This window comes from Parus major, chromosome 9 (assembly GCF_001522545.3).
Source record: "Parus major isolate Abel chromosome 9, Parus_major1.1, whole genome shotgun sequence".
Taxonomy (NCBI): Eukaryota; Metazoa; Chordata; class Aves; order Passeriformes; family Paridae; genus Parus; species Parus major.
The window spans coordinates 7,558,982-7,580,373 of NC_031778.1; the positions used below are offsets into that span (position 1 = coordinate 7,558,982).

The window sequence follows — 21,392 nt, forward strand, 5'->3', positions numbered from 1 at the left end:
GTGTGTGCCACCTGTACTGTGTGTGTGTGCCACCTGTACTGTGTGTGTGCCACCTGCCCTGTGTGTGTGCCCCCTGTACTGTGTGTGCCCCCTGCCCTCTGTGCCACCTCCCCTGTGCCCCCTGGTCTCCACCAGAGAGCACAGCTGACCTGGAGCTCTCGCTGCCTGTCCTCTTCAGGCTGTTGGGGTTGCGGATCAGCTTGTCCAGCATGTTGACGATCTGCCCAAACTTGGGCCGGTCGCTGCGCTCCTTCTGCCAGCAGTCCAGCATCAGCTGGTGGAGGGCGATGGGGCAGTCCATGGGTGGGGGCAGCCGGTACCCTTCCTCGATGGCTTTAATCACCTGCAAGTGGCACAATTAGGAGACATTAGGGAGCCTCAGACTGCTCAGTCTGCCAGCTGAGCACCGTTTGTCCCAAGGCCATCCAGACTATGGTGACAAATCCCCGATTAAGTGATACAACATGGAAAATTGCTCTCGGACTCAGACAGCTGGTGGTCTCAGAACTGTCATTTCTCCTCAGCAATTCAGAACTAAAAGGGTACAGCACCCAGAGCAGACATCAGATATGGCAGGGCAATTTGTCACAAAAAAGCACATGGGATACATGGATGCTGGATGTCAGAAGAGCCCTGGTTAGAAATAAGCAGCTAGATTTGTTGGACAGAGAGCTGGAGAAGCAACAGCTCTACAGCAAGTCTTTACCATCAGTCAGTTTTGGGTGCAATATGTTGAGACTGTATTTTCCCCATAATTTTTAAGGTACAGCACATCACTCCCTTCCCCCTGTCTAGCTCATCTCTGTCAGAAACAAGCAACAGAGAACCTGTTTGCTCACTGCTGGATGCTCTGAGCCAGGAGATGCAGAGATGGGAACCCTTCTGTGCAGCTTCACAAAAGTCCAGCACATCTTAAGTAAATATTTCATATTTAACAGAACCCAGAGAAACTCAGACTGAAGTCACTTCAGCCCCTCTAAAAAGCACTCCAGAGGCTCTAATGGCTTCTTAGCTCTCTCAGGAGAATGGGACACGACCAGATCTTAATTCTGACACGACAGGGACATGACCCAGGAGCCTTCAGATCTGAATTAATTGATATGACACTGCTGGCAGGACTCACCATGAGACCAGGAGTGCTCAGAGACTGAGCTGCACTAAACTCCCTCCTTCTGGACTTGTCCAATTAGTGGCTAAAACCCACTGGGAGGACAAGGTGAGAGATATGCTTGCATTATTAGCAGCTGTTCAGTGACCACAAACAAAGTGGCCCTCACTCCTGCAGAAAGCATGAAGATCCTTTTGATTTCTCTTGATTCAACAGACACTGAGTATAATTTGAGATCCACTTCTGCTTTGCTGTGAGAAGCACTGCTCTTGCCATCATTAAGGAGGAGAAAAGGCATGTCTATGCTATGGACTGTAAAGAGTGTGCAGAGACAGTAATATTGGCTTTCCCTGTCTTGTTCAAGCCAGCTTTTCAACATGGTCTAGCAGTGCACAGTCGCAGTGAACACCAGCCTAACATAAACAGCTCTAGTAAAAACAGCTCTGTTTGTTGCAGTGAGCTCCTCTGTGCTGTGCAGACATGCCTGATATAACCGAGACACATCTGGCGTTTTATTTTCTTGCTAAGTCTTGATGACTTCCTGTTAGCAAAAGGAAAGCAAGATTGGGTGCCAGAAGAGACATTTCACATCAGAAGGAAATTAAAATTATATCCCTCGTTTAGATTAAATGCCATCCGCATCTAGACACTCTTTGAAAATGTTCAGCCCTACAGAAGAAAGAAGATGACTTGTAAAACGCCTTAACCACTCCCATGGCTGTATATTTAGATTACCATTTTCTTCTTCCTTTATTTGCTTGTAAATCCCCTGGGAAAAGAATTACGGATAATCTAGGCCTCATTTTCATTGGGATTTTTTTTTTTTCATTTAATAAAAATTCTATTAGCAAAAGCTCTTATTAGCATTATTATTAAATACTCTTCTGAAACAGCAGCCATTGTGCACGGTCCCTCTTGGAGCACACTGAAGTAGTCCAGATGGTATGGTTAAACAGGACATGCATAATTTAAGAATGGTCATTTACAAAAGCCGCTTTTTAAATGCCCTCAGGGGGCAGCTATGCCATTGTCACAAGGATGCTCTGACTGATTATCAGAACTGGATTTCCTATGTGTTGATTTAGATATCCTACAAGAAATAAAATCAACTGCAAGAGTTATAAGCATAGTGGAGCTTCAAGAATCAACTACCAATAGGAAGCCAAATTTAAGTGTTTTTCTCTCAAAGCCATTCAGTAAGCTCAAGATATAATATGAACATTCAAATCTTCCTTCTCTTGACAGTATTACGATTTGACAGTTTAAATACATTATTTTCCCTTTCCTCAATTTTTCTTTAATTGCTATTTTTTTAAATGTGAAAGACCAAACCAAATAAACCCCATACAAAAAGTACAGACCCTAACTTGAGAATGCCCTATTCCATGACCTTAGACAAAGCTTGAAGCACTCCAGGAACTTTAGTTCCAGAGAGGTTCCCTGAGAAAACAGGAGTCTACCACCCATGATATCCTTTTAAAGCCTGGAATAAACATCTTGTAGCCATATAGCAATTTTCACAGGAACACACCAGCAGTCACCTAAGGACAAAGATAAAGGCCTGGGGAGGGGAAGGGACAGAAAATGCAGGGGAAGCTCAGCAGGAGACTCACATCTTGATTGGACATGTCCCAGTAGGGTCTCTCCCCGTAGGACATCACCTCCCACATGACGATGCCGTAGCTCCAGACGTCGCTGGCCGAGGTGAATTTGCGGTAGGCGATGGCCTCGGGAGCTGTCCACCTGATGGGGATCTTGCCACCCTGCCACCAAGCAAAGGAACCACAGCCTAGTGAGTCATGATGCAGCAGTGTGCGTGCCTGACACCGTTCTACACATTCAAAATACAAAATGGTTTTTTTTTGTGTACAACTCCAGAACCCTTCTCAAAAACGCATCCACTTTCTCTCCTGCTTGCCATAAAGCTGTCAGATCCAACCAGGAGGCAATGCTGCCCATCTGTTTTCTTTAGTCACGAGGAGGCGAACCAGTAAATTGTTAAATGTATTTTTATCAGCCTTCCAAGAGATCTCTGCTTAGGGCTATGCTGAAGCCTGAGAACAAGCCAGGGGTTTTACAAAGTATATATTAGAGATTTAGTTGACAAAACAAATAATTACGTGCTGTTAATTACTATTTCCTTGCTTGCCTGTCTGACCTGTCTGGCCTGTTTCAGAAAAATGGGATTATAAACATTTCACTTTTCAAAAAGGTAAAATAAAGAGAGGATGAACTGGAAAGGTTTATGAACACAGTAGTGTTTCCCGTGGGTAATATCCCAACTCCTACCAGAGATGTGAGAGGGCAAGCAAGCCTCTGGGCTCTCCCAGACCCTGGGGGAGGAGTTCAACACCAAACCAGGGTACAAGGCTGCTTTTGATACCTGTTGGAGAAAGCTGCCTCTTCTTACAATACTCCTTTTTAAACAAACAAAAACACTAGGCCATCTGATTTGGGCCACTGAGGTCCTACACTGTTTAAAAAGGAGCTCACTCCATCCTGTTTTTCTGATTTTGCCTTAGCTGAGTGATCCCAGGCCAGAGATTTCTCCTCTTCTTTATGCTAATATGCAAGGTGTTTTTAATTGAGCTTTTGGTTTCCTGCAGTTCCATCTGGGGAATGACTTAAGCCGAACAAAGGTTTTCGGGGTTTTTTTCATTTGCTTTTATGCTTTTTTGATTAAGTTTATTTTGGTAGGTTTTTTTCCATCCATCTCCTAGATAGCTTTTATCCATAACCGAGTGCAGTGTGTGCATACTTAATAGTATATTGTTCTACTTTATCTCTCAAGTGTTTAATATGGCCTGGTTCCAAAGCCAAGGGAAATCAAAAGGGGTCCTTCTCCTGGCTACTTCAGCCTTCACATAAAGCCCTTTATGAATCAGGTTGTGGCAATATGTGCCTTGGTGACTACAAGATGCTCTCACTTTACTGAGTTACTAACAGGAGCAGAACACATCATTCTCTTAAAAAATGCTGCTTTAAAAACTGCATTCTATTGCAGCCTCTCTGATTATGCAAAAGCTTTATTCCTCCTTTCAGACACAGATGCACCGACACTGTTTATACATGGTTGTCATTCTAAAAATTGTCAATAAGCTCTTTATATTTAGCTGCTTGAGCACAGTGGAGTTAATCCAAATATTCCTGATCTTTCATTACTGATACCAAATGAAGACAATGACTGTAAAGCAAATGTCATTGGCTCTCTCTAGTTTACTCCCGAGAGCCAACAATACCATATCTCCACTTGCTAAATTCAAAAGGAAGCTTTTCAGTCATTTCTGTCTTGCCCTTGTGTGCTTGTCTAAACTCTGATTTCCCTGAGTATAGCTTTTCAGACCTCTGCTTCTGCTTCTTCCACTTGCCACCCTTATGAGTGAGAGATACCAAGGCTGGCCAGCATTTAATACCACAGGAGTCTATCCTTTCCTGTAATGAGCTGTGAATCCATTAAAGGATGAGTGTTGGGATTAAACAGCAAGATCTGAGTGCTGCAAACAAACTCAGCACTAGGGAGAACAGATGGAGAATGGCAGATATTTAAAAACGAAGAAAATAAGCAATTAAAAAAGGAGACTTTGTAAACCGGCGCTTTTCTCTTTACATTGCATTTTGATATCAGAGGTATTGGTACAAAGGCTGGTAATGGCTGGGATGTTGTTTTGTGGCCAGAAAACTTGCATTAGCCCTATTCCATGTGCAGCATATTAAAATGGCTTTAGCAAAATTACCTAACAGTGGGATGCTGAAATATAGATAAAATGGGAAAGAAACAAAAATGGGAATGCAGGCCTAACACTTTTCCCAGTCCAAATCACTGAGGTCAAATTTATGACTGGCTTTGTAATGGGCAAAAGTGGATGCATCTTTTTTTATTTTTTTTGTGGTGTGTCTTATAACTGCTGTATCAAACATGAGTAGGACCAGCCACTTGGAAACCATGTTTGTAGGCAGCAGAAGGAACAGAAGTCCAGGCTCTAATTTCTGGCATCAGATTCCCGTCAGGTGCTTGTGTCATGGTGAAGGAACAAGAGGAGTACATGGGTCACATCCTCAGACAAGAAATACTGCTGTGGCCACTGCTGTAGCAGCAACAGCACATCAATTTACAGGGGAGCCTGGGCCAATGCTTACTTTTGGGTGAGATTTTAGTGATTTTTCACTTGTGACTGAGACCCTTTTAAAACAAACCACTGTCACCTTCCACACAGTCAGACAAAACCAAGGTGCAGGCACGACATCACAGCCATTTTCCTTCCCTCCTCACCCGTGTGGTGTAAGCTGCCTCAGGGTCATCCTCCAGGACCCGGGACATGCCAAAGTCAGACACTTTGCAGACCAGGTTGCTGTTGACCAGAATGTTGCGAGCGGCGAGGTCCCGGTGCACGTAGCTCATGTCAGACAGGTACTTCATCCCTGAGCCAATGCCACGGAGCATCCCCACCAGCTGGATGACTGTGAATCTGCCATCATTCTTCTGCATATGGGGAAAGGAGCAAGATCACAGAGCATTAAGCTAAAAGCTATATTATTGCCACTGCTGAAATTGGCAAAGAGCAGAGGTGCGGATTCCCATCTTCTCTCAAATTAAATGCAATGTTATTTCCTCACTCTCCTCACCAGTGTCTATAATTCACCAGTAAAGCAAAAACCCAGAGGTTCTGTCACTGCTTTCAGTGATGCAGTATCCCACTTGAAATGAATTTGATTTTAATGAGTCTACAGCACTGCAATGCTTTCAAAAACGGAGCGAGACAGAACTGTTCACATTAAACATGGATTATTTAAGATCCTGCTATTTTTAAAATTAATTTATCTTATATTCTTCCACTTTATATTTATTCTGATTTTTGACAGAAGCAACACCAGAAAACAGAATTTGCCAAGTACTAACATAATTTCTTCAAAAGTGCACAAGTTTCAGTATCTTTCAGAGCAAAAAAAGGAAGAAAGAAAAACAGAAAATGTTTTCCAGTATAAAATCTCCTTAGCTTTTGAAGAAATCACCTACCCTGAGGAAGGCATCCAAGGAACCATTCTCCATGTACTCAGTTATGATCATTACTGGTTTACCTAGAGTGCACAGAAAGAAAAACACAATTCCTTGATGAACGCCAATGTTAATGGGATAAAAATGGCTTGCACATGATTTTACTGCCAAGACACCTGGCTTACACAATCTAATTTAATTTGAAAAGCACCGAGCTTATGCCTCAGCTGTGGGGAGCAAGAGATGAAATATTATAGGACAGAAACATTTAAAGGGCCCATCTGGAAGGTTAACCCTTTGGTTGACTCATTGACAAGGTCTTTAACTAAAGTGGCTCCTGTTCTCTAAGGAATATGTGAATTGATAATTGAGAACTAAGAAACAAAGATCTGTCCAAACCTGACAAAAACCTTTAGTGCAATAAATTGCTTGCAGAGCAGAAAATGGAATTTGTGAATGCTTTGGTCGCTGTCTTTTTTGAAAGATCAGTGCTTTAGGCAAGTTGGAAGCTGCCACGAGCTACAAGGTATTCCAAGACAACTGGATTCAACAATGAAAAACACAGGCTGTTCCTCTCAACCTTCTCTGTCCCGAATTTGTATTTTGCATCTCTTGTTTTTTATAAATGAGCCAAAGCCATTTGACTTCTGAAATCAGCCAGGGGCAAAACGATTCAGTGTCCTGTGTCACACATGGGGCACAGAGCCCAGCAGCACCCAGCTCCCCGTGCTGCAACCGGAGGAGAAATGCCATGTTCCTGACAGGGGGATGCTTCCTGGGCACTCTCCTGCCTAAAACAACAGCAAATACACAATTAATGCTTGATGCTGTCTTTAAGAGTTTTATAAAAGTCATACAGCACTGAAACAGAGAACATATAGGTGCATACAAGGAACATTAATTATTTCATGGCGTTAAATCCATATTTGGCATACAGGTATTTGTAGAAACAGGTCTGATAAGATCTCAAAAGAGCAGTGGCAGAAGTACACAAGTAACTCATCAAAGGTTGAATGGCAAAAGCCCAGTCCCAAGATGAGCAGTATTAAGATAAGCACCTGACAATCAGAGCTGTCTGGCACAGCAAACCCTCCTCTCTCATGCTTTACCTACAGGAACTATAGAGCTTTCTTCCTAAATGAAAGATGATGTCCCAGAGAAATTCAGTTTTTACTTCCTGGAGCAGGTCTGAATAAGGGAACATTATAGAGAAAGAAGGCTTCAAAAGCCAGGTCACCTAGACTGTAAAAAGCTCAACTGCATCTCAGCATAGGAGGTATCAGAACTACTTAATTTTTCCTTGTTTCTGTCACCAGCAAGGATCTGCTCCAGAACAACCATCTCTAAAAATTACCCTAGCGTGAAATGTTGCAGCATTTAAAGTTTCCCTAATAGTTTCTACCTCAGTGCATCTTTCACCAAGATTCTTTCCTCTTCATTTGTCAGGGAGTTCTGGTTCTGAAGTAACCTTTTTTTAATTAGAAAACCATATGCCATAAGGACTGACTGGAACATTTTACCACATTCCACTTAGGCCAACATCTATGTGCGGTACATAACTTATTTCACTCATCATTACTTATTTCACCTTTCTGGTTCCAGCACATCCTTTACAGGCCTTTTACTCCTCCTGCTTTTACTTCTCTTCTCTGCTGGTATCCAAATTTTTACTGTTTTGGTCCCATGCAAGCTGGCATGCCTGTGAAATGCCATTATTGAATGCTGCAGAGAAGCAAGGATATTGCATAAAGCAAAGTGCTCTGGATGAAGGGCTAGGTGACCTTGGCTGAGCACATCCTTAAGTAAAAGGATGTAATAAAACATCATCCTCCCTCTAATTCACCTTTGAAAGCATTCTGTGGGAGAAAGAGGAAAAACTTCAACCAAATATGCATATGGCACTGTTTCATTTATGCTTTGCAACTGCGACAGCAACCCTTCCACTGAACAAATACAGCTAAATGAGTATTAATTAACCTTCTTCAATCAAAAGATACTATGTCAACGTAGAAGGGAAAAAAGGATGACTCTTTTAGTGCATTAACATGTAATTTCATTACTCAGGCACTTCTTTAGCAGGGGAGGGGGGATAGAGAGAGGAGGGAGAAGTTACCATCAGTGAGTCAATTATTAAAGTACTTGACTAGCAGCCAATAATTTATTCATGGTTTTTTGCTGCCTCTCTCAACCCCCATCTATACCGCTATTTATCTCACATTTTAATTTTCAGTTTATTAAATGCATCCATTTATCACAGCATTCAGAAAACCTATGGAGAAATGGAGATAAATGTGTTCTCAAGCAGCCCCGTTTCCCCAGGAGCGCGGCTCGGAGGTAACGGAGCCGGCTTGTGCCGGAGCATCGTTTACGGGGAGCCAGGAACGGAGCACTCCCAGGTCACACTGCCACCTCCTCACTGAAAATTCCCAATCATTTTAATTCACTGACAACTGCATTATGCAAATGTCCACGGTCATTTATAAGTGCTGGAGCTGTAGCAGCTCAGGGGCTTCTAGCCCCAGTGGGATTTCAACACAAAGATTCCCCTGTTGTCTTTCTTTTACTGAGGTGCTGACACAATCACTGTCTGAGGCAAACGCTGTGGCCTGATCACAACCCTCCTCCCCTTTGTTTTAACAGCCACAGAGACAGACACTCAGGCCTGCCAAATTTAAACAGAGTACTGTATTTTAATTTTAGTTTTCAGGGAGGCTCTCAGTGAAGGATGGCCAAAATTAGTCCAAACTGCTCTTTGCCTTTAAAAGCAAGCTGCCACACACGGTATGAGACATGTTCAACTTTTGAGAGAAGGCAGACCAGGAGACAGCAACACAAATGAGCAGGGGTAAGATTTCCAGAAACAAAAGTGGCAGAGTAAGTATCAGCTCTCACTGACATTCAAGAGGGACAGTTTTACAGTGGAACTGATGGTTTTGATAACCCTCTATGAGAGGTACTTTGTTCTTCTAGTGATATTTTACTTTTTAACTTTTCATCCATCTCGAATTTTAATTGCTCCCACTATTAATACCCTGCATTCATGTTCCTCAGGCTGCAGAAGGTGAGCTTCACAAAGTCCACTCTGACAGCAGCTCACAGAATCACTGCCTGCTTTCTACACCACCCTGAGCATGAGCCCCAACATCCAGAGGGGTCTTTTAGGATTAGCAAGCAGAGCTACCATGCTACCCAGGGCAGCTGGAGCAGAGACAATACCTACACCATGGCCATGGCACCTTCTCAGGTCACACCCAAGCACTGGTGTCTGACAGGTGCATTCCAGCTCTCGCCTACACACAGCAAGCACTGGCACTCTCTAAGGCACAGGGTACACTCTCAGGCTTTAAAAACCTCAAACCAAGCAAACAAAACGATTGTCCAGCTAAATTCTGCAGTGAAATTAACACACCTGTGAATCAGAGAAAACAAATAAGCAAGTTTCACACTAAAATAACCTGCTTCATTTTGAAGGCTTGTTCCTTACATCTGTGCTTTGTACTTTAAACATATGACTGTGGAGTTTTGTTTTGGTATTTTTCCCCCATCATTTTGAATTCTTCGCTCACCATCTGCTTTTGCCTATCCTGTAACAATCATCTCAGTCTAGCAAAGATGTGAAAGATGCCTGCTTGGCATAGCAAGAAGGGATAAAAAAAAAGCCAACCCCTGCAGTATTAATTCCTTCTACAAAATCTTGTACAAGCTGCCTACAGATAGAGTATCAGTTGAAACTGTAAACCCATTTATAGCTGACAACAAGATTAATGACTTGTCCTGCACTGATTTCCTCCTATTAGCTATCAGTGGATCTGTTCCATCTGTCATTTTACAGGAAAGAGGGTAAGAAGGGAAAAAATAAAAAGCCAGCACACACCACACAGACTTAATTTCTCAGTGACTTCCAAATTGGACTTGTCATGAAAATGACCTACTTACATTTAGTAACTACACCTTCCAAGTGGATGATATTGGGGTGGTCAAACTGTCCCATGATACTGGCCTCACTCAGAAAGTCTCTCCTTTGTTTATCAGTGTAACCAGCTTTTAGAGTCTTGATAGCAACACAGATCTCTCTTTTTCCTGGCACTTTGAGACGTCCACTGCACACTTCACCAAACTCCCCTTAAAGAAAAAGGCACAAGAATCCATGGTCACAAGCCTGAAGCATGCACTTGTGTTGTCAAACTGTTGTGTCAGTACATTTGGGAGAACTGTCATACAAAAATCATAGGATCACACGTTCCCCAAAAGCAAATTTAAAAGTGTATTTACAGAAAAAAATGCAAAAGTTCTGGCACTTACCCACACCAATAACTTTTTCAATCTTTATGCAGGAGGCATCAATTTCTTTGGCAAATTCCCTCACAGCTTGGTTTGGATCCTCATATGTAAAAGGATCCACATATGTTCTAACACCTGCAAGGCAGAAATGTTTATTTGAAGTCACTGATCTACATGCTGCTGAACACAGAACATATGAGACTGAAGCCTTAATGATATACAACAGCAAAGAGAGTGTACAATAAAAATGTACTGTAAGCCAGGAATGACTGATAAGGAAGGAAGGACTTAAGTATTTTTCCCCCCAGTGCAAAATTTTAAAGTGTAAACATTTAGTATTTCCCAATATTGATGTAAGGAATCAGGCTTTTGCCAATTAATGAGCTTCACAAATCATTGCCATTGCTGGAATAGCCTGTCATGGACCTGTGAGACTAAAACATATCTCTTTTTCCTATGGGAGCCAGGAAATTCTGAGCTCAGGTCCTGGGTTTGGTGCATGGAAGTAACAATAGGATTCAGTGCTGCAAAAAAGGCAGCAAAGTTCACCTTTCTTTTCCTGCAGGATTGCATCTGGCCCATTCAGAAACTGCTTTAGCAGGGTGTTCTGGGGAAAAACACTGTCTAGAAATCAAGTGGCTAAGGACAGGTGTCTTGAAATGAATGGCAAGGAAAAATGGAAACATTTGATAGACCCTCCTCCTGTCTGAACCCTCAAAACATTTTACCCAGATACTTCTATTTTCCCTGTTACTAGAATAAATAAATTTCGAAGCAGGATGTTTACAAGAGGGGAAAACCAGAAACCTATTTGCCTCAAGAGGAATGCAATCCCTTATTTCCCGAGCACCAGAACATGAGCCATGTTTTACAAACCAAACCAAAGCCCCCAAGCACCAGGGCCCTTTACCTTGGTTCAGGTGTTTCTCCTCATCTGCCTCTTGCTTTGCCTTGCTGTACTTACTGCGCCTGTCAGAACAAAACACAGCCTGTGAGTTCAAAATAAGGATCTCCCTCTGAAACAAGCTCAGTCATCCTGACCTGCAGAGACTTGAGCTGCTGGCAGCTGCCCCAGCCATGGCACAACACACAGCCAGGCCAGGAGGATCCTCACACTCCTCCTCTACATCTTATTGACATCAAAGGAAGCACAAATCTATTTGTATCTCAGCATTTAAAGAAAGAAAAATAAATAAATCTGTGCTTTGGCTACCTTTTGCTTCAAACTTACTTTTGCAATTGAGGGCCCAAATTGCTTTTTAGCCCTACCACACAGGGATTTAAATGCTACAACGGAGGTGTTTTGGTAGATTGACTTTCAAACATCATTAGGCAAATGCCAACATCAATACACTTATTTAACTGCAAGTTTAAAGATGGAAACAAGTCTCTTAACACAGAAATCAGGTTCTCAGCAGAAAAAAAAAAAGAAAAAACACCAACCCTGACCATCAAAAATTAAGATCCCAAGGATTTTGCTTATTGTTTTAACTGCTGCTTAATTGAAGGGGCTGAAGAACTCCTGATGGCAGAGCTCTAACTCTCTGAGCTGGAGGCAGTACCATAGCAGAGTATGTTAATTCTATAGATTACTACTTCTACACCTACACCTGTGATATTGTAATCTAGTTATGCATTTAATTAGTTCAGCTTTCAGCTTCAATGGACAAGGTGCACTATGAAAAACTAATAAGAGAAGTTACTCTCTTAGGGAGGATATTTAGGAGCCTGCTCAGCCAAACATGCAGTTTGAAGTTTTTTGAATTTGAAGTTGCCCAGCATCCAGTGGTATGTAGATGCAGAGAAATGATTTGGATGTCAGGTGTTCAGCCAATGCTCAGAACCAAGCACAGAGCAGACACTGCTGAAGAGAAGGGCTTACTGCTGCTTACTCTCAGCTTGCCTGTTCCTGGGAACAGACAGGAGAGCTGTCTGGCAAGAGGCTGGGGCACAGAGAAGAGGGAAGGCAGAAGGAGGGACCAAACCTGGGGGGCAGAAGGTGAGACTGGCACTGCCAGCGATGTGCAGCCACTGCCTGGAGAGGGGCAGGGGACAGCCAGGCCTGCCAGGGTGAGACTGGGTTAATTAACAGGCTGAGAATGGGGAATAAGGACAAGAGGAGAATGGGAGCAGGTACAACAAAAACCTGTGAGACAAGAGTTAAAAGGGTCAAAAAACTCGCAGGTAACAGGAGGAGAAGTTCTAACTGAGAGCCTGACTTGCAGCAAATCTCCCTGAGTGTTACCATACCTCTCCTGTCAGCAAAACCCCTCTGCCCCTTAGCAAAAAGCATCTCACTTCCCACTCTGCACCTGCCCCGTGGGGAATGGCAGCTTCCCACTGCTGTCAGCTGGGAGACCATCTCCCAGCCTTGTCCTTCTGCTGGGTCATACAACACAATATGCCAATAATAAAAAAAATATAAATTAATTGTGAAACAGAAGGAAAAAAGTCCTGTTTGATATGTGAAAACAAGCTGATTTTTGAACCAGGTGTCACAGCTCCCAACATTGACAAGACTTGTGTTCAGACAAAAAAAGCAGGTACACATCCAACCATAACCATAACAACAAACCAACCATACACATCCAACCATAACCCAGTGGGGGCTTCTTTTCTTGAAACAAGTAACTGAAACACAAATGGCTCCAATCACAAGAAAAACATTACTAAAACTCACTCTGGATCCAAACATCCATTTAAACAATTTATCTGCCCCAGAACTTCCAGCACTGGTATAACAGAGCCGAGTGAAATAATGGGATGGTGTTCTGCTCCCAGCTACTGAACTGAGTAAGAAAGAAGAGGCAGCACAAATCTCACCTAAGGCCACAAAAGACCAGGCCAGCTAAGGGGACTGTAGAGATGGTTTCAGGTATTATACAACTTCTCTCAAAAGAAAAAAAAAAAAAAAAGGGAAAAAGAAGATTCTGCATTTTAATCAGGATCCTTCAAATTAATTTTATTAATGTTCAGGCACAGATGGGAAATACAAAATGCAAACAGATTTGGCATGAAAGCATTTTAAGTATAAAAAAAATTCTCTTTATCTTATTTTTAAAAAGTACAAGCACCCTCACAACAGATTAAAAAATAACCTTCCCCCACTAAAACTCAAAACCAGCAAAAAGTGAAGGGAAACAAAGGGATTACTGTTCAAGCAATGTAATTGTAGCTTATTAAGTTTAAATAATACCTTCTAAACTAACTACCTACTTCCACCTCTCACCGTGTCACCTGCTGACCTCTCCTGCCTGGCTTTGGGCAGGACACTGCTGTGTGCCATTGTCCTGGAGAGCAGCCCAGGAGCCCCAAAGCCACGGGGCACAGGGGCTGGGGCTGCCTCTGGGGCAGCTCACCTGAGAGCCAGAAGGGAGCCTTTGTCACAGACCTGAATCCCCTAATTACAGCGATTTTGGCACTGCTGATTAAGGAGCCGGCATTCAGGAAAAGAACACAGAAGCTTTCAGGAACTGCAGGGGTCAGAGACAGGCAGAGCTACAGGTGGGGCTGGTGATGAAGAGGAGTTAACAGCAGGGGGAATTAGCAGGCACTGAGGTGAAACAGCAGGACCTGGTTGCTAAAACCTCCTCCTTCCCACACAAAGAGGGGCTGGCAGAGCACCTGCTCCAACTCCACTGGCAAAAGGTGGGCAGATGTGTCAGCAGAGCAAAGATAAACCAACATATCAGCTGGAAGAATTTCTGAGAGAACCTTCCAGATGAACAGAGGATTTGGTCAGACCATCTTACTCCACACAAGCCTTTTTAGAAGGTGTCTCTCTCTCTCTCTGTGTTTTACACTTCCCCGAATCCTTTACCACTCATTTTGAGATGCTGCAATTTCCCTCAGCACTTCTTCAGAGCAGGGTTTAGGAACACCCACACCATGTCCTGCCTGCTGCTCCATGGATGTCCCCATCCATACCCCAGGAAGTTTCAGTGAACATTAGGCAGACTGGTCCTCGCGTCGCAGGACAGAGCCAAACAGCTCGAGCTGCCTGAAGGCAAAGTCCTTTGACTAATTCTGCTGTAAAGATGAATTTAGGGATTTGAACAGTATCTTGACAAAAGAATGAAGCTAAATCACCAGTAATAACCCAGTGTTCAAAAGCGGGCACCCACAGCATATGCCCAGCTCCCACATTTGGCTCATGAATGCAGAGAGGCCGTGTCTGCAGGCCAAAGCACACATTTGATTGTACAAATATGACTTTTAGGTCATGCTTAGATTACAAAACCTTCTCATGGGGACTGTCTGGACAGAAAAGCTTTTTCTCATCTGAAGTAATTTTGGAACAAAGTATAATTATTTTGCTATTAACTTCTGCTGGCATAGGAACATCATGAAATATCCCTGAAGTCCACACCTCTAAATGACACTGTGATAGTGGTTAAAATCATTAGAGTAACTGAATGTTAAAGTAGATTCTGTTTATTGAGAGCTACTTCCAGCTACTGGAGAGCTGTGTATTGAGGGCTATTAATTAGCAAGGCACCACACATTACTATGCACAGAGTAGTTTCACTGTCCTAATATTTCATTCCTCTTGCTCTGTCTTTCCCCTTCCATGGCCTCTCTGAGAGATACCAGTGCAGAGCCACAGGACATTCCTGAGCCCATGGCCACCAGGATGCTTTTATCTCACTGCCACCAGTGCCTGGACAGGGCTTTTATCCCTGCTGCCCACCTGCCCTGTGCTCCTTTGTGTTTCTGCACACTGGTGGGCTGAGAGCAGCGAGCAGACAGCCTGAGCAGAGCTGTCTGAGCCCAGCAGGTCTGTCAGCACCTGGCTCCAGGCAGCCTCTCCTCTGACAGCTTTATGGCCGATCCTAAGGAGAATCAATACCAGGGCAAGGGGTTGACAGTTCATTTTCTAAGGAGTGATCCATTGAGGGCCAATCACCAAGCTGTGTTTATCAGCCTTGGGAAGAGACATTTTTTTATAGGGGGAGAAGGGAAAGGAATCATCTCAAAGCAGCTCGACAGGCTCAATTCTCCAAGGTGGCGACTCATAATTAGAAATCCAATGTATCCTGCTATCAATCCTACCTTAAATAATAAAGTGATCAATAAGAGCGGAGAGGAGATTAAGTCATCAAGCTCAGTGATGCTATTTTGTGTTGCAACAGCTTTTAATAAACCTGTCTCTCCACACCACATTTTCATATGTTCTGCTCTTCTTTCCTCTTGGCAGCATGGAGGCTTTGAGTTGAACACCCACAGAAAGCCATCACAGTGCACGTCTACTTTGCAGATACTACAATCAGAGTCACTTAACTGCTCTCTAGGACAATTTAAATAGAGCAAATGAAGAGGGGTTTGAGCGCATTTACAGCTGATGCCATTAAACTGACCAACAGACACTGACAAAATGTGCATCCCTCAGATCCCAGGCTTCAGATGCAGTAATGATACAACCACTTTTATCTCAAAATTACACTGAAGCAAGATCATGCTGATCTTTTTAAATGAGATTGAACACAAAGATGAAGACAGGAACACTCACACTGTGTTTCTGCCACACTGTCCTCCCACTCACAGGATTGTTCCTGATGCCTGGGTTGAATTTGGGAGAATGAAAAAGCACTTGATGGAAGATTATGGTGCTGCATCAATGAAATAGCCATCTATCCAGTTCTGCTGTGTTACTGCATCTGATGCTGAATGACTGGCTTCCATTTTACAGTCACATCCCCTCACACAGGAAGGACTAGTACAGACTCATAGACCAACACAAAAATCACCAGCATAGCAGTCTGATGGCTTAGTTAACAGAACTGCCATTGTTTATTCCCTGTCTATCAGGAGTCAGTCCAAGAAAATCTACTGTACCCATACCCATTAAACCTAACTTCAAATTGCACTAACCACAAATCTCTAGCTGGCTTGCTTCTCAATGCCAGTTATTGGAATCAGCTTTGCATTTGAAGGGCAAATAGAGCTGGAACTATTGCCATTACATCACATGCTGCTTGGTACTAATGTCGAGAAGATCAAAGCTACACGGGAGAAGGCTTGTAATGCAAATGTACTGTTTATGATGCTAATCAAGAATTTAGCTTTGTTTGGAGGAGACAAAAAGCTCCCTGATGAAAGAGAGAGAGGGAGAGAGAAGCTTAAGTTCTTACCTCCTGCTGATGACAAAGGCTGCAATGAGAATGACCACAAGAACAACACTGCCAGCCACTGAAACAAGAAGCACTGTGGGATTGGTACCATCGCCAATGATGGGGGAAGGAACTGAAAACAGAAAAGAGAGCATTTGTGTCAGACAACCTCAAAAAATCAACCTAGGTAGCACTCAATGAGCTTGTAAAGCTCAAAGCTTTTTGGCTTGTGAAGGCATTTTAGAGTAGCACTCAAATCTACTTTCAGGCCTTTATTATATAGTCATTTGACACAATTTTCCAATAAGATGCTAATGAGCTGAAGACATGATGCTTGAAAATGATTTGGGGAACTTCAGCTCACCAGGAACAAGGACTCCTTCTCCTTCTCCCCTCCAGTGCTGCTCAGAGGGTATAATGACTAATTTTTTTGCCTTTCTAATTGCTTTCCACACTTCTTTCCTCCTTCTTTTTCTCTCAGGGGGGCCAGATGATCACAACTGACAGTGGGAGAGTAAGTTATTTTAAAATGTCTGCTCTCCTCCTGATGGATTGTTTTCAGTTGTTAACATCCTGAATGATATTGCCACTAACTGGCATGACCTTCACTTGATTTAAGGAGACCTGTATGTCCAAAATAAAATAGGCTTGGTCACAGTGCCTTTCTGCCACTGAAAAGCAAACATTTTGAGGGCTAAATCTGCATGTTTCCTTGAGCAAAGTGAAAAGCCCTACTGACAATGTAGTTTGAACATTCTTGTCTTTATAGAACTGTCTAAGGAAAAGTGCAAATATGGGAGCTGATGTAGGACACCTAACTGATCTATGTTGATAGCTTGTAAAGGGGAGTAACAGAGCTCTATTCTCATTGAAATAAGATATTCCAGAGACGTGCAAACATCTACTTTTACAGAAGAAAAAATCTCTCAAGCATCAGTGGCTCTCAAGGGTTTATGGGGTGCCTGTTTCGTTATGCTGCAGAGAAGTACTGTCACTCTAGAATCTACAACACAGCACAGCCAAATAGATGCCTTGGGTCAGCTTCACAGCATCACTAAGAGCCCAGGAGGAACATTTTCTCAGAGCAGACACACCACAGTCCGAGCATCCGACGGGAAACTCCCAGCACACGGCCCGGTTATATCTGCACTCCCTGCTCGAGGAGAAGCACAAGAATTCAGGGGGAAGGTCATTACCTGTGTTAGTGGTGAACTCGAAGGGCCCACTGAAGTCTCCATAGCCTGCTGCTGTCCTGGCCCGCACGTGGAACACGTAGGAGGTCAGGGGGTTGAGGCCTTTGATGTCGGTGTTCCTGGAGGCCGTTTTCACGATGCGGTAGCTGCGCTCGTTCTGGTCCTGCCGACACAGAACACGGCGTGGTGGAGTGAAAATGCCTCCCTGCACCCTGAACCTGGAACCCCACTGCCTTGCCAAAACTTTCCTGATGAAAGACGATGAGTAACAGCTATGGAATTCTCAAAATACATCCTGAGGGCTCCTGCTGCTGGCCTTGCTCAATCCCCCTAGCACTGTGTGCTGCACGGGGCTCTGAGCAAGCCAAAAAAGGAGGATGAGGCACTAGGTATGATGCTCATATATCACTGATTATTTAAGAAGTCACACAATGAAAACCTTTGGAAAACAGCCAAGCATTCAAAAAGGATCCTCTTGATGAACAAGCACATTTTACTCACACATGCTGGCACTTTCTTTTTCTTCCTACCAGCCAGAAGCCATATATAAAAAAAATGATAAAAATATTTTAAAAAAGAAAAAGACTTCCAAAATGCCTTCCAAAGAGTACATTATTAAAAATTATTCTATTTTTGGCTGGCTGGAAAATCTATCAGAAAATGTAATAATCTAGCTTCCCTGCAAATCAGATGCCTTTTTCTGTATGTGGGAAGCAAGTGATTTAATAAAAAAAATTAAAAGTATGCATGTGCATGAGAGAGACAGCACACACAAGCAAGAGTAGGTAATTGTTCATTTTTGCAGAGAGCCTTCAAAGAAAATAGCTCTTTTCATAATTCCCTACTTGAGAAGTTATTTGAAGGAATAACATCTCCCTCTAACTCGGAAAGTATGAAGAATCTAATTTTCTCTCCTTATTCTCTATTAAAAGCCAGCCAGTCCACACTATCACTCGAAGCAGAAGCTGTCAGCAAACAGATCTTATTATTATGACTCTGTTACATTCCTCATTATTATACTTCTGTCTATGAAGTAAAGCTAATGTCTCACTTCTGCCCAACATTATTGACTCTCATTATAAATGTGATAGCTATAAAAGCTCAGTTTCTAGGTAGGAAAGAATAACAAAATAAACTCATACCATACAGCAGGAACAGCCTATGAGTCTTACTCGTTCAAGCAACCATTCAAGTGCATGAAATCCTTAATTGGATTTTATTAAACTGAATCTATTTGGTTTCAAATGATGGAATCCCATCTGGAAATAAACCGCAGGGAATGAAGTAAAAAAGCTCTGCCCAAGCCCAAAGGGAACTCCTTACATGTCCATTTTTAAGCAGTACCTTTTCATAGTATTTGACCTCATACTCCAGGATGACTCCATTTGGCCTGTCAGGCTCCAGCCAAGCCAAGGCAACGCTGTGCCTTGTTATTTCCTTAGCCTGGATCAATGCAATCGGGGATGGAGCTGCCAGAAGAAAAAAAAAAAACAAAACATTATAAGCAATAGTTTAATTTTAATGAGGAGCATGTATTTTTAGTTGTAACTTTCTCAACATGAGCACTTCCAGAAACCATGTTTTTCTTGGCGGGTGGGGGAAATTAAAAGCATTAAAGATTTTTCCTGTTTTCTCTACCAAAATTACATTTCATCATCTCTAAGAAACATTGGGTTTGAATGCTGGACAGTACAAGATAGGTGGGCTTTGAAGTAACAACACAGTTGTCTAAACACTGCAATATTCATGATGCCCAGGTAAAAACCTTCATAAGAGATCATGGTACTAAAGGGATCTCTTACTTTTGTCCCGTGTCATTTTAGTCCACAGTCGTTCTCTTCTTCCATCTCCTAAAATTAACTGATGTTATTCCATTTGCTATTTACTTTAAAAGAACTATGAAGTTCCTGAGGTTCCAATCTGGTTTTCTCTAAAGCTGAGAAAATATTGCCACTGAATTAAGTATGGCCAGAGTAAAGCTGAATACGTATGAATTTGGGCCCTCCCATTAAAACCAGGAAACTTGTATTTCAAGAGTCTGAGCCAATTTGTGCCTCCTAACCTGCCCTGTTTATGCCCAAATCCGTGAGCAGTCCCTGGAAAATGGCCAAGGGCCAGATTCTGCCTGTGCTAGCTCCTTCCCAGCCAAAGGATACCAGAGACTGGTCCGCTGTGTGCCGAAATGGCATCTCCTGACCCTGTCCCATGTGGCGCTGCATTGATGCCATGAACAGAGAGAGCAGGATTGCACCACCAAGGGTAAGGGCTGCAGCATTTTTGGAAAAACTCTACCTAGCAACAAGCTAAACTCCAAGACCCTTTAAACTGTATCTGTGTCAGCAATAAAGGCTGCAATGAAGAAGATAATGGAAAACATCTCTTTGTGCACCGTGCACTGTCTAAAGAGCCCCTGCTAATGCTGAAGTTCAGGTTTCTGACTGGCTGGAGGACAATGCCTTCTCCCTTTGCCTGTGCTTGCAGCAGATTCATGGCTGCGCTGGGGAACGGGTTTTCTGAAGATTTATGAACCCGGCTGCCCCTTTCTTGCTGTTGTGTTGCTGTGTGGTCACATCTCTAGCCAGCTGTTATCAAGCTCTTTTGATGCTGACAATAGCTGGTATAAATGGCGGAGTCTCCAGGGATAAAAAGGGACATTCATGAAATTTTTAATCTTATCTAACAAAGCTGTCCTGTATAACCAGAGATTAGAGGTCTTCCTAAATTGAATATATTTCTTCTTTTGTCTCCTGATGCTGTAGCTGCTCTTTTTTCCCCATTTCCCTTTCTTTTTGTTTCTTTTTCTACCTTTAACTTTGGGATGACGATCCATGAAAATGCTATAAAGTTAAAAGTATCCTTGAAACAGGTATCCTTGAAAACTACCAAGAAAGGCAAATAAATAAAACAGTCACTATAAATGAAAGGAAAATTGAATGTTAAAAGTCTCAAACCTACTTGACCATATCAGACAGTTCTGATGGAAGTGAAAATAACTGGTAGATGCTGCAGTCACAAAAGGGTGTCTCCTCTTGATGTGAAACCATCAGGGAGCTGCTTCCCGATTTACTATTTGACAGTTTGGCATCTCTGTTAGAAATGCCTCCAAAACCTTTATCTCTTTTTTCCTTGTCTGTCTCTCACAGGCAAAGGCAAATACTGAATGACAGAGGAGACCATAAACACAGCCAACAGGGAGGATCCAGGTGTGTTCCATCAAATTATATCTGTGGCACGACTGCAAACCTGCTTAATAACCTCACACTTCCTCAAGAGAGACTCAAACCTTTTTTTAATTCCCCTCTGCAATAAGAATACTGCTCAGCTAATAAATTAGAAATCGGATTTGTTACCCTAAAACACACACGCACACGCCATTACTGATAAACCAAGCGGAGAGAAATCTGCTTAGTTAATCGCTGCCTCATGCAGGGCAGACAAGCAATTCTTTTTACTGAGAATCTCTCACTTATGCTGGTGTGACCTCAAGAACTGTAGTGAGAAAGTTCACTTTCTTTCCTGTATGCTCTCTTTAACCTCTTTGGTTTCCCATTTCATTTCAGCGGGCATCTATAATGGAATTTTAGTGAATCCTTCAATATTGGGCTCGTAAGTGCTGTATGAAAACACGTTTCTTCTCTGTTGTAAAATGGCTATTTGCAGCAGAAGAATTTACATTAACTAAGTCTTCTTGTGAAAGGCTCTCATCG

General features: G+C 42.7%; 1 protein-coding gene across 3 annotated transcripts in view; it reads right to left on the bottom strand.

Moving 5' to 3' along the window:
• The window catches only part of EPHA4 (EPH receptor A4), a 106,625-nt gene that overhangs the window by 9,558 nt on the left and 75,675 nt on the right, over nt 1-21,392 (bottom strand). For all 3 annotated transcript variants that reach the window (XR_004498685.1, XR_004498686.1, XM_033516691.1), the window contains exons 6-15: nt 19,030-19,154; nt 17,689-17,848; nt 16,514-16,625; nt 11,293-11,351; nt 10,404-10,517; nt 10,038-10,223; nt 6,123-6,184; nt 5,379-5,588; nt 2,722-2,871; nt 150-343 (exon numbers count right to left, since the gene is read on the bottom strand). Coding sequence is in view for 1 of the 3 variants with exons in the window: in XM_033516691.1 (XP_033372582.1) it covers nt 150-343; nt 2,722-2,871; nt 5,379-5,588; nt 6,123-6,184; nt 10,038-10,223; nt 10,404-10,517; nt 11,293-11,351; nt 16,514-16,625; nt 17,689-17,848; nt 19,030-19,154 (1,372 nt within the window). In the remaining 2 variants the exon portion in view is untranslated. The remainder of the gene's footprint in view (nt 1-149; nt 344-2,721; nt 2,872-5,378; nt 5,589-6,122; nt 6,185-10,037; nt 10,224-10,403; nt 10,518-11,292; nt 11,352-16,513; nt 16,626-17,688; nt 17,849-19,029; nt 19,155-21,392) is intronic.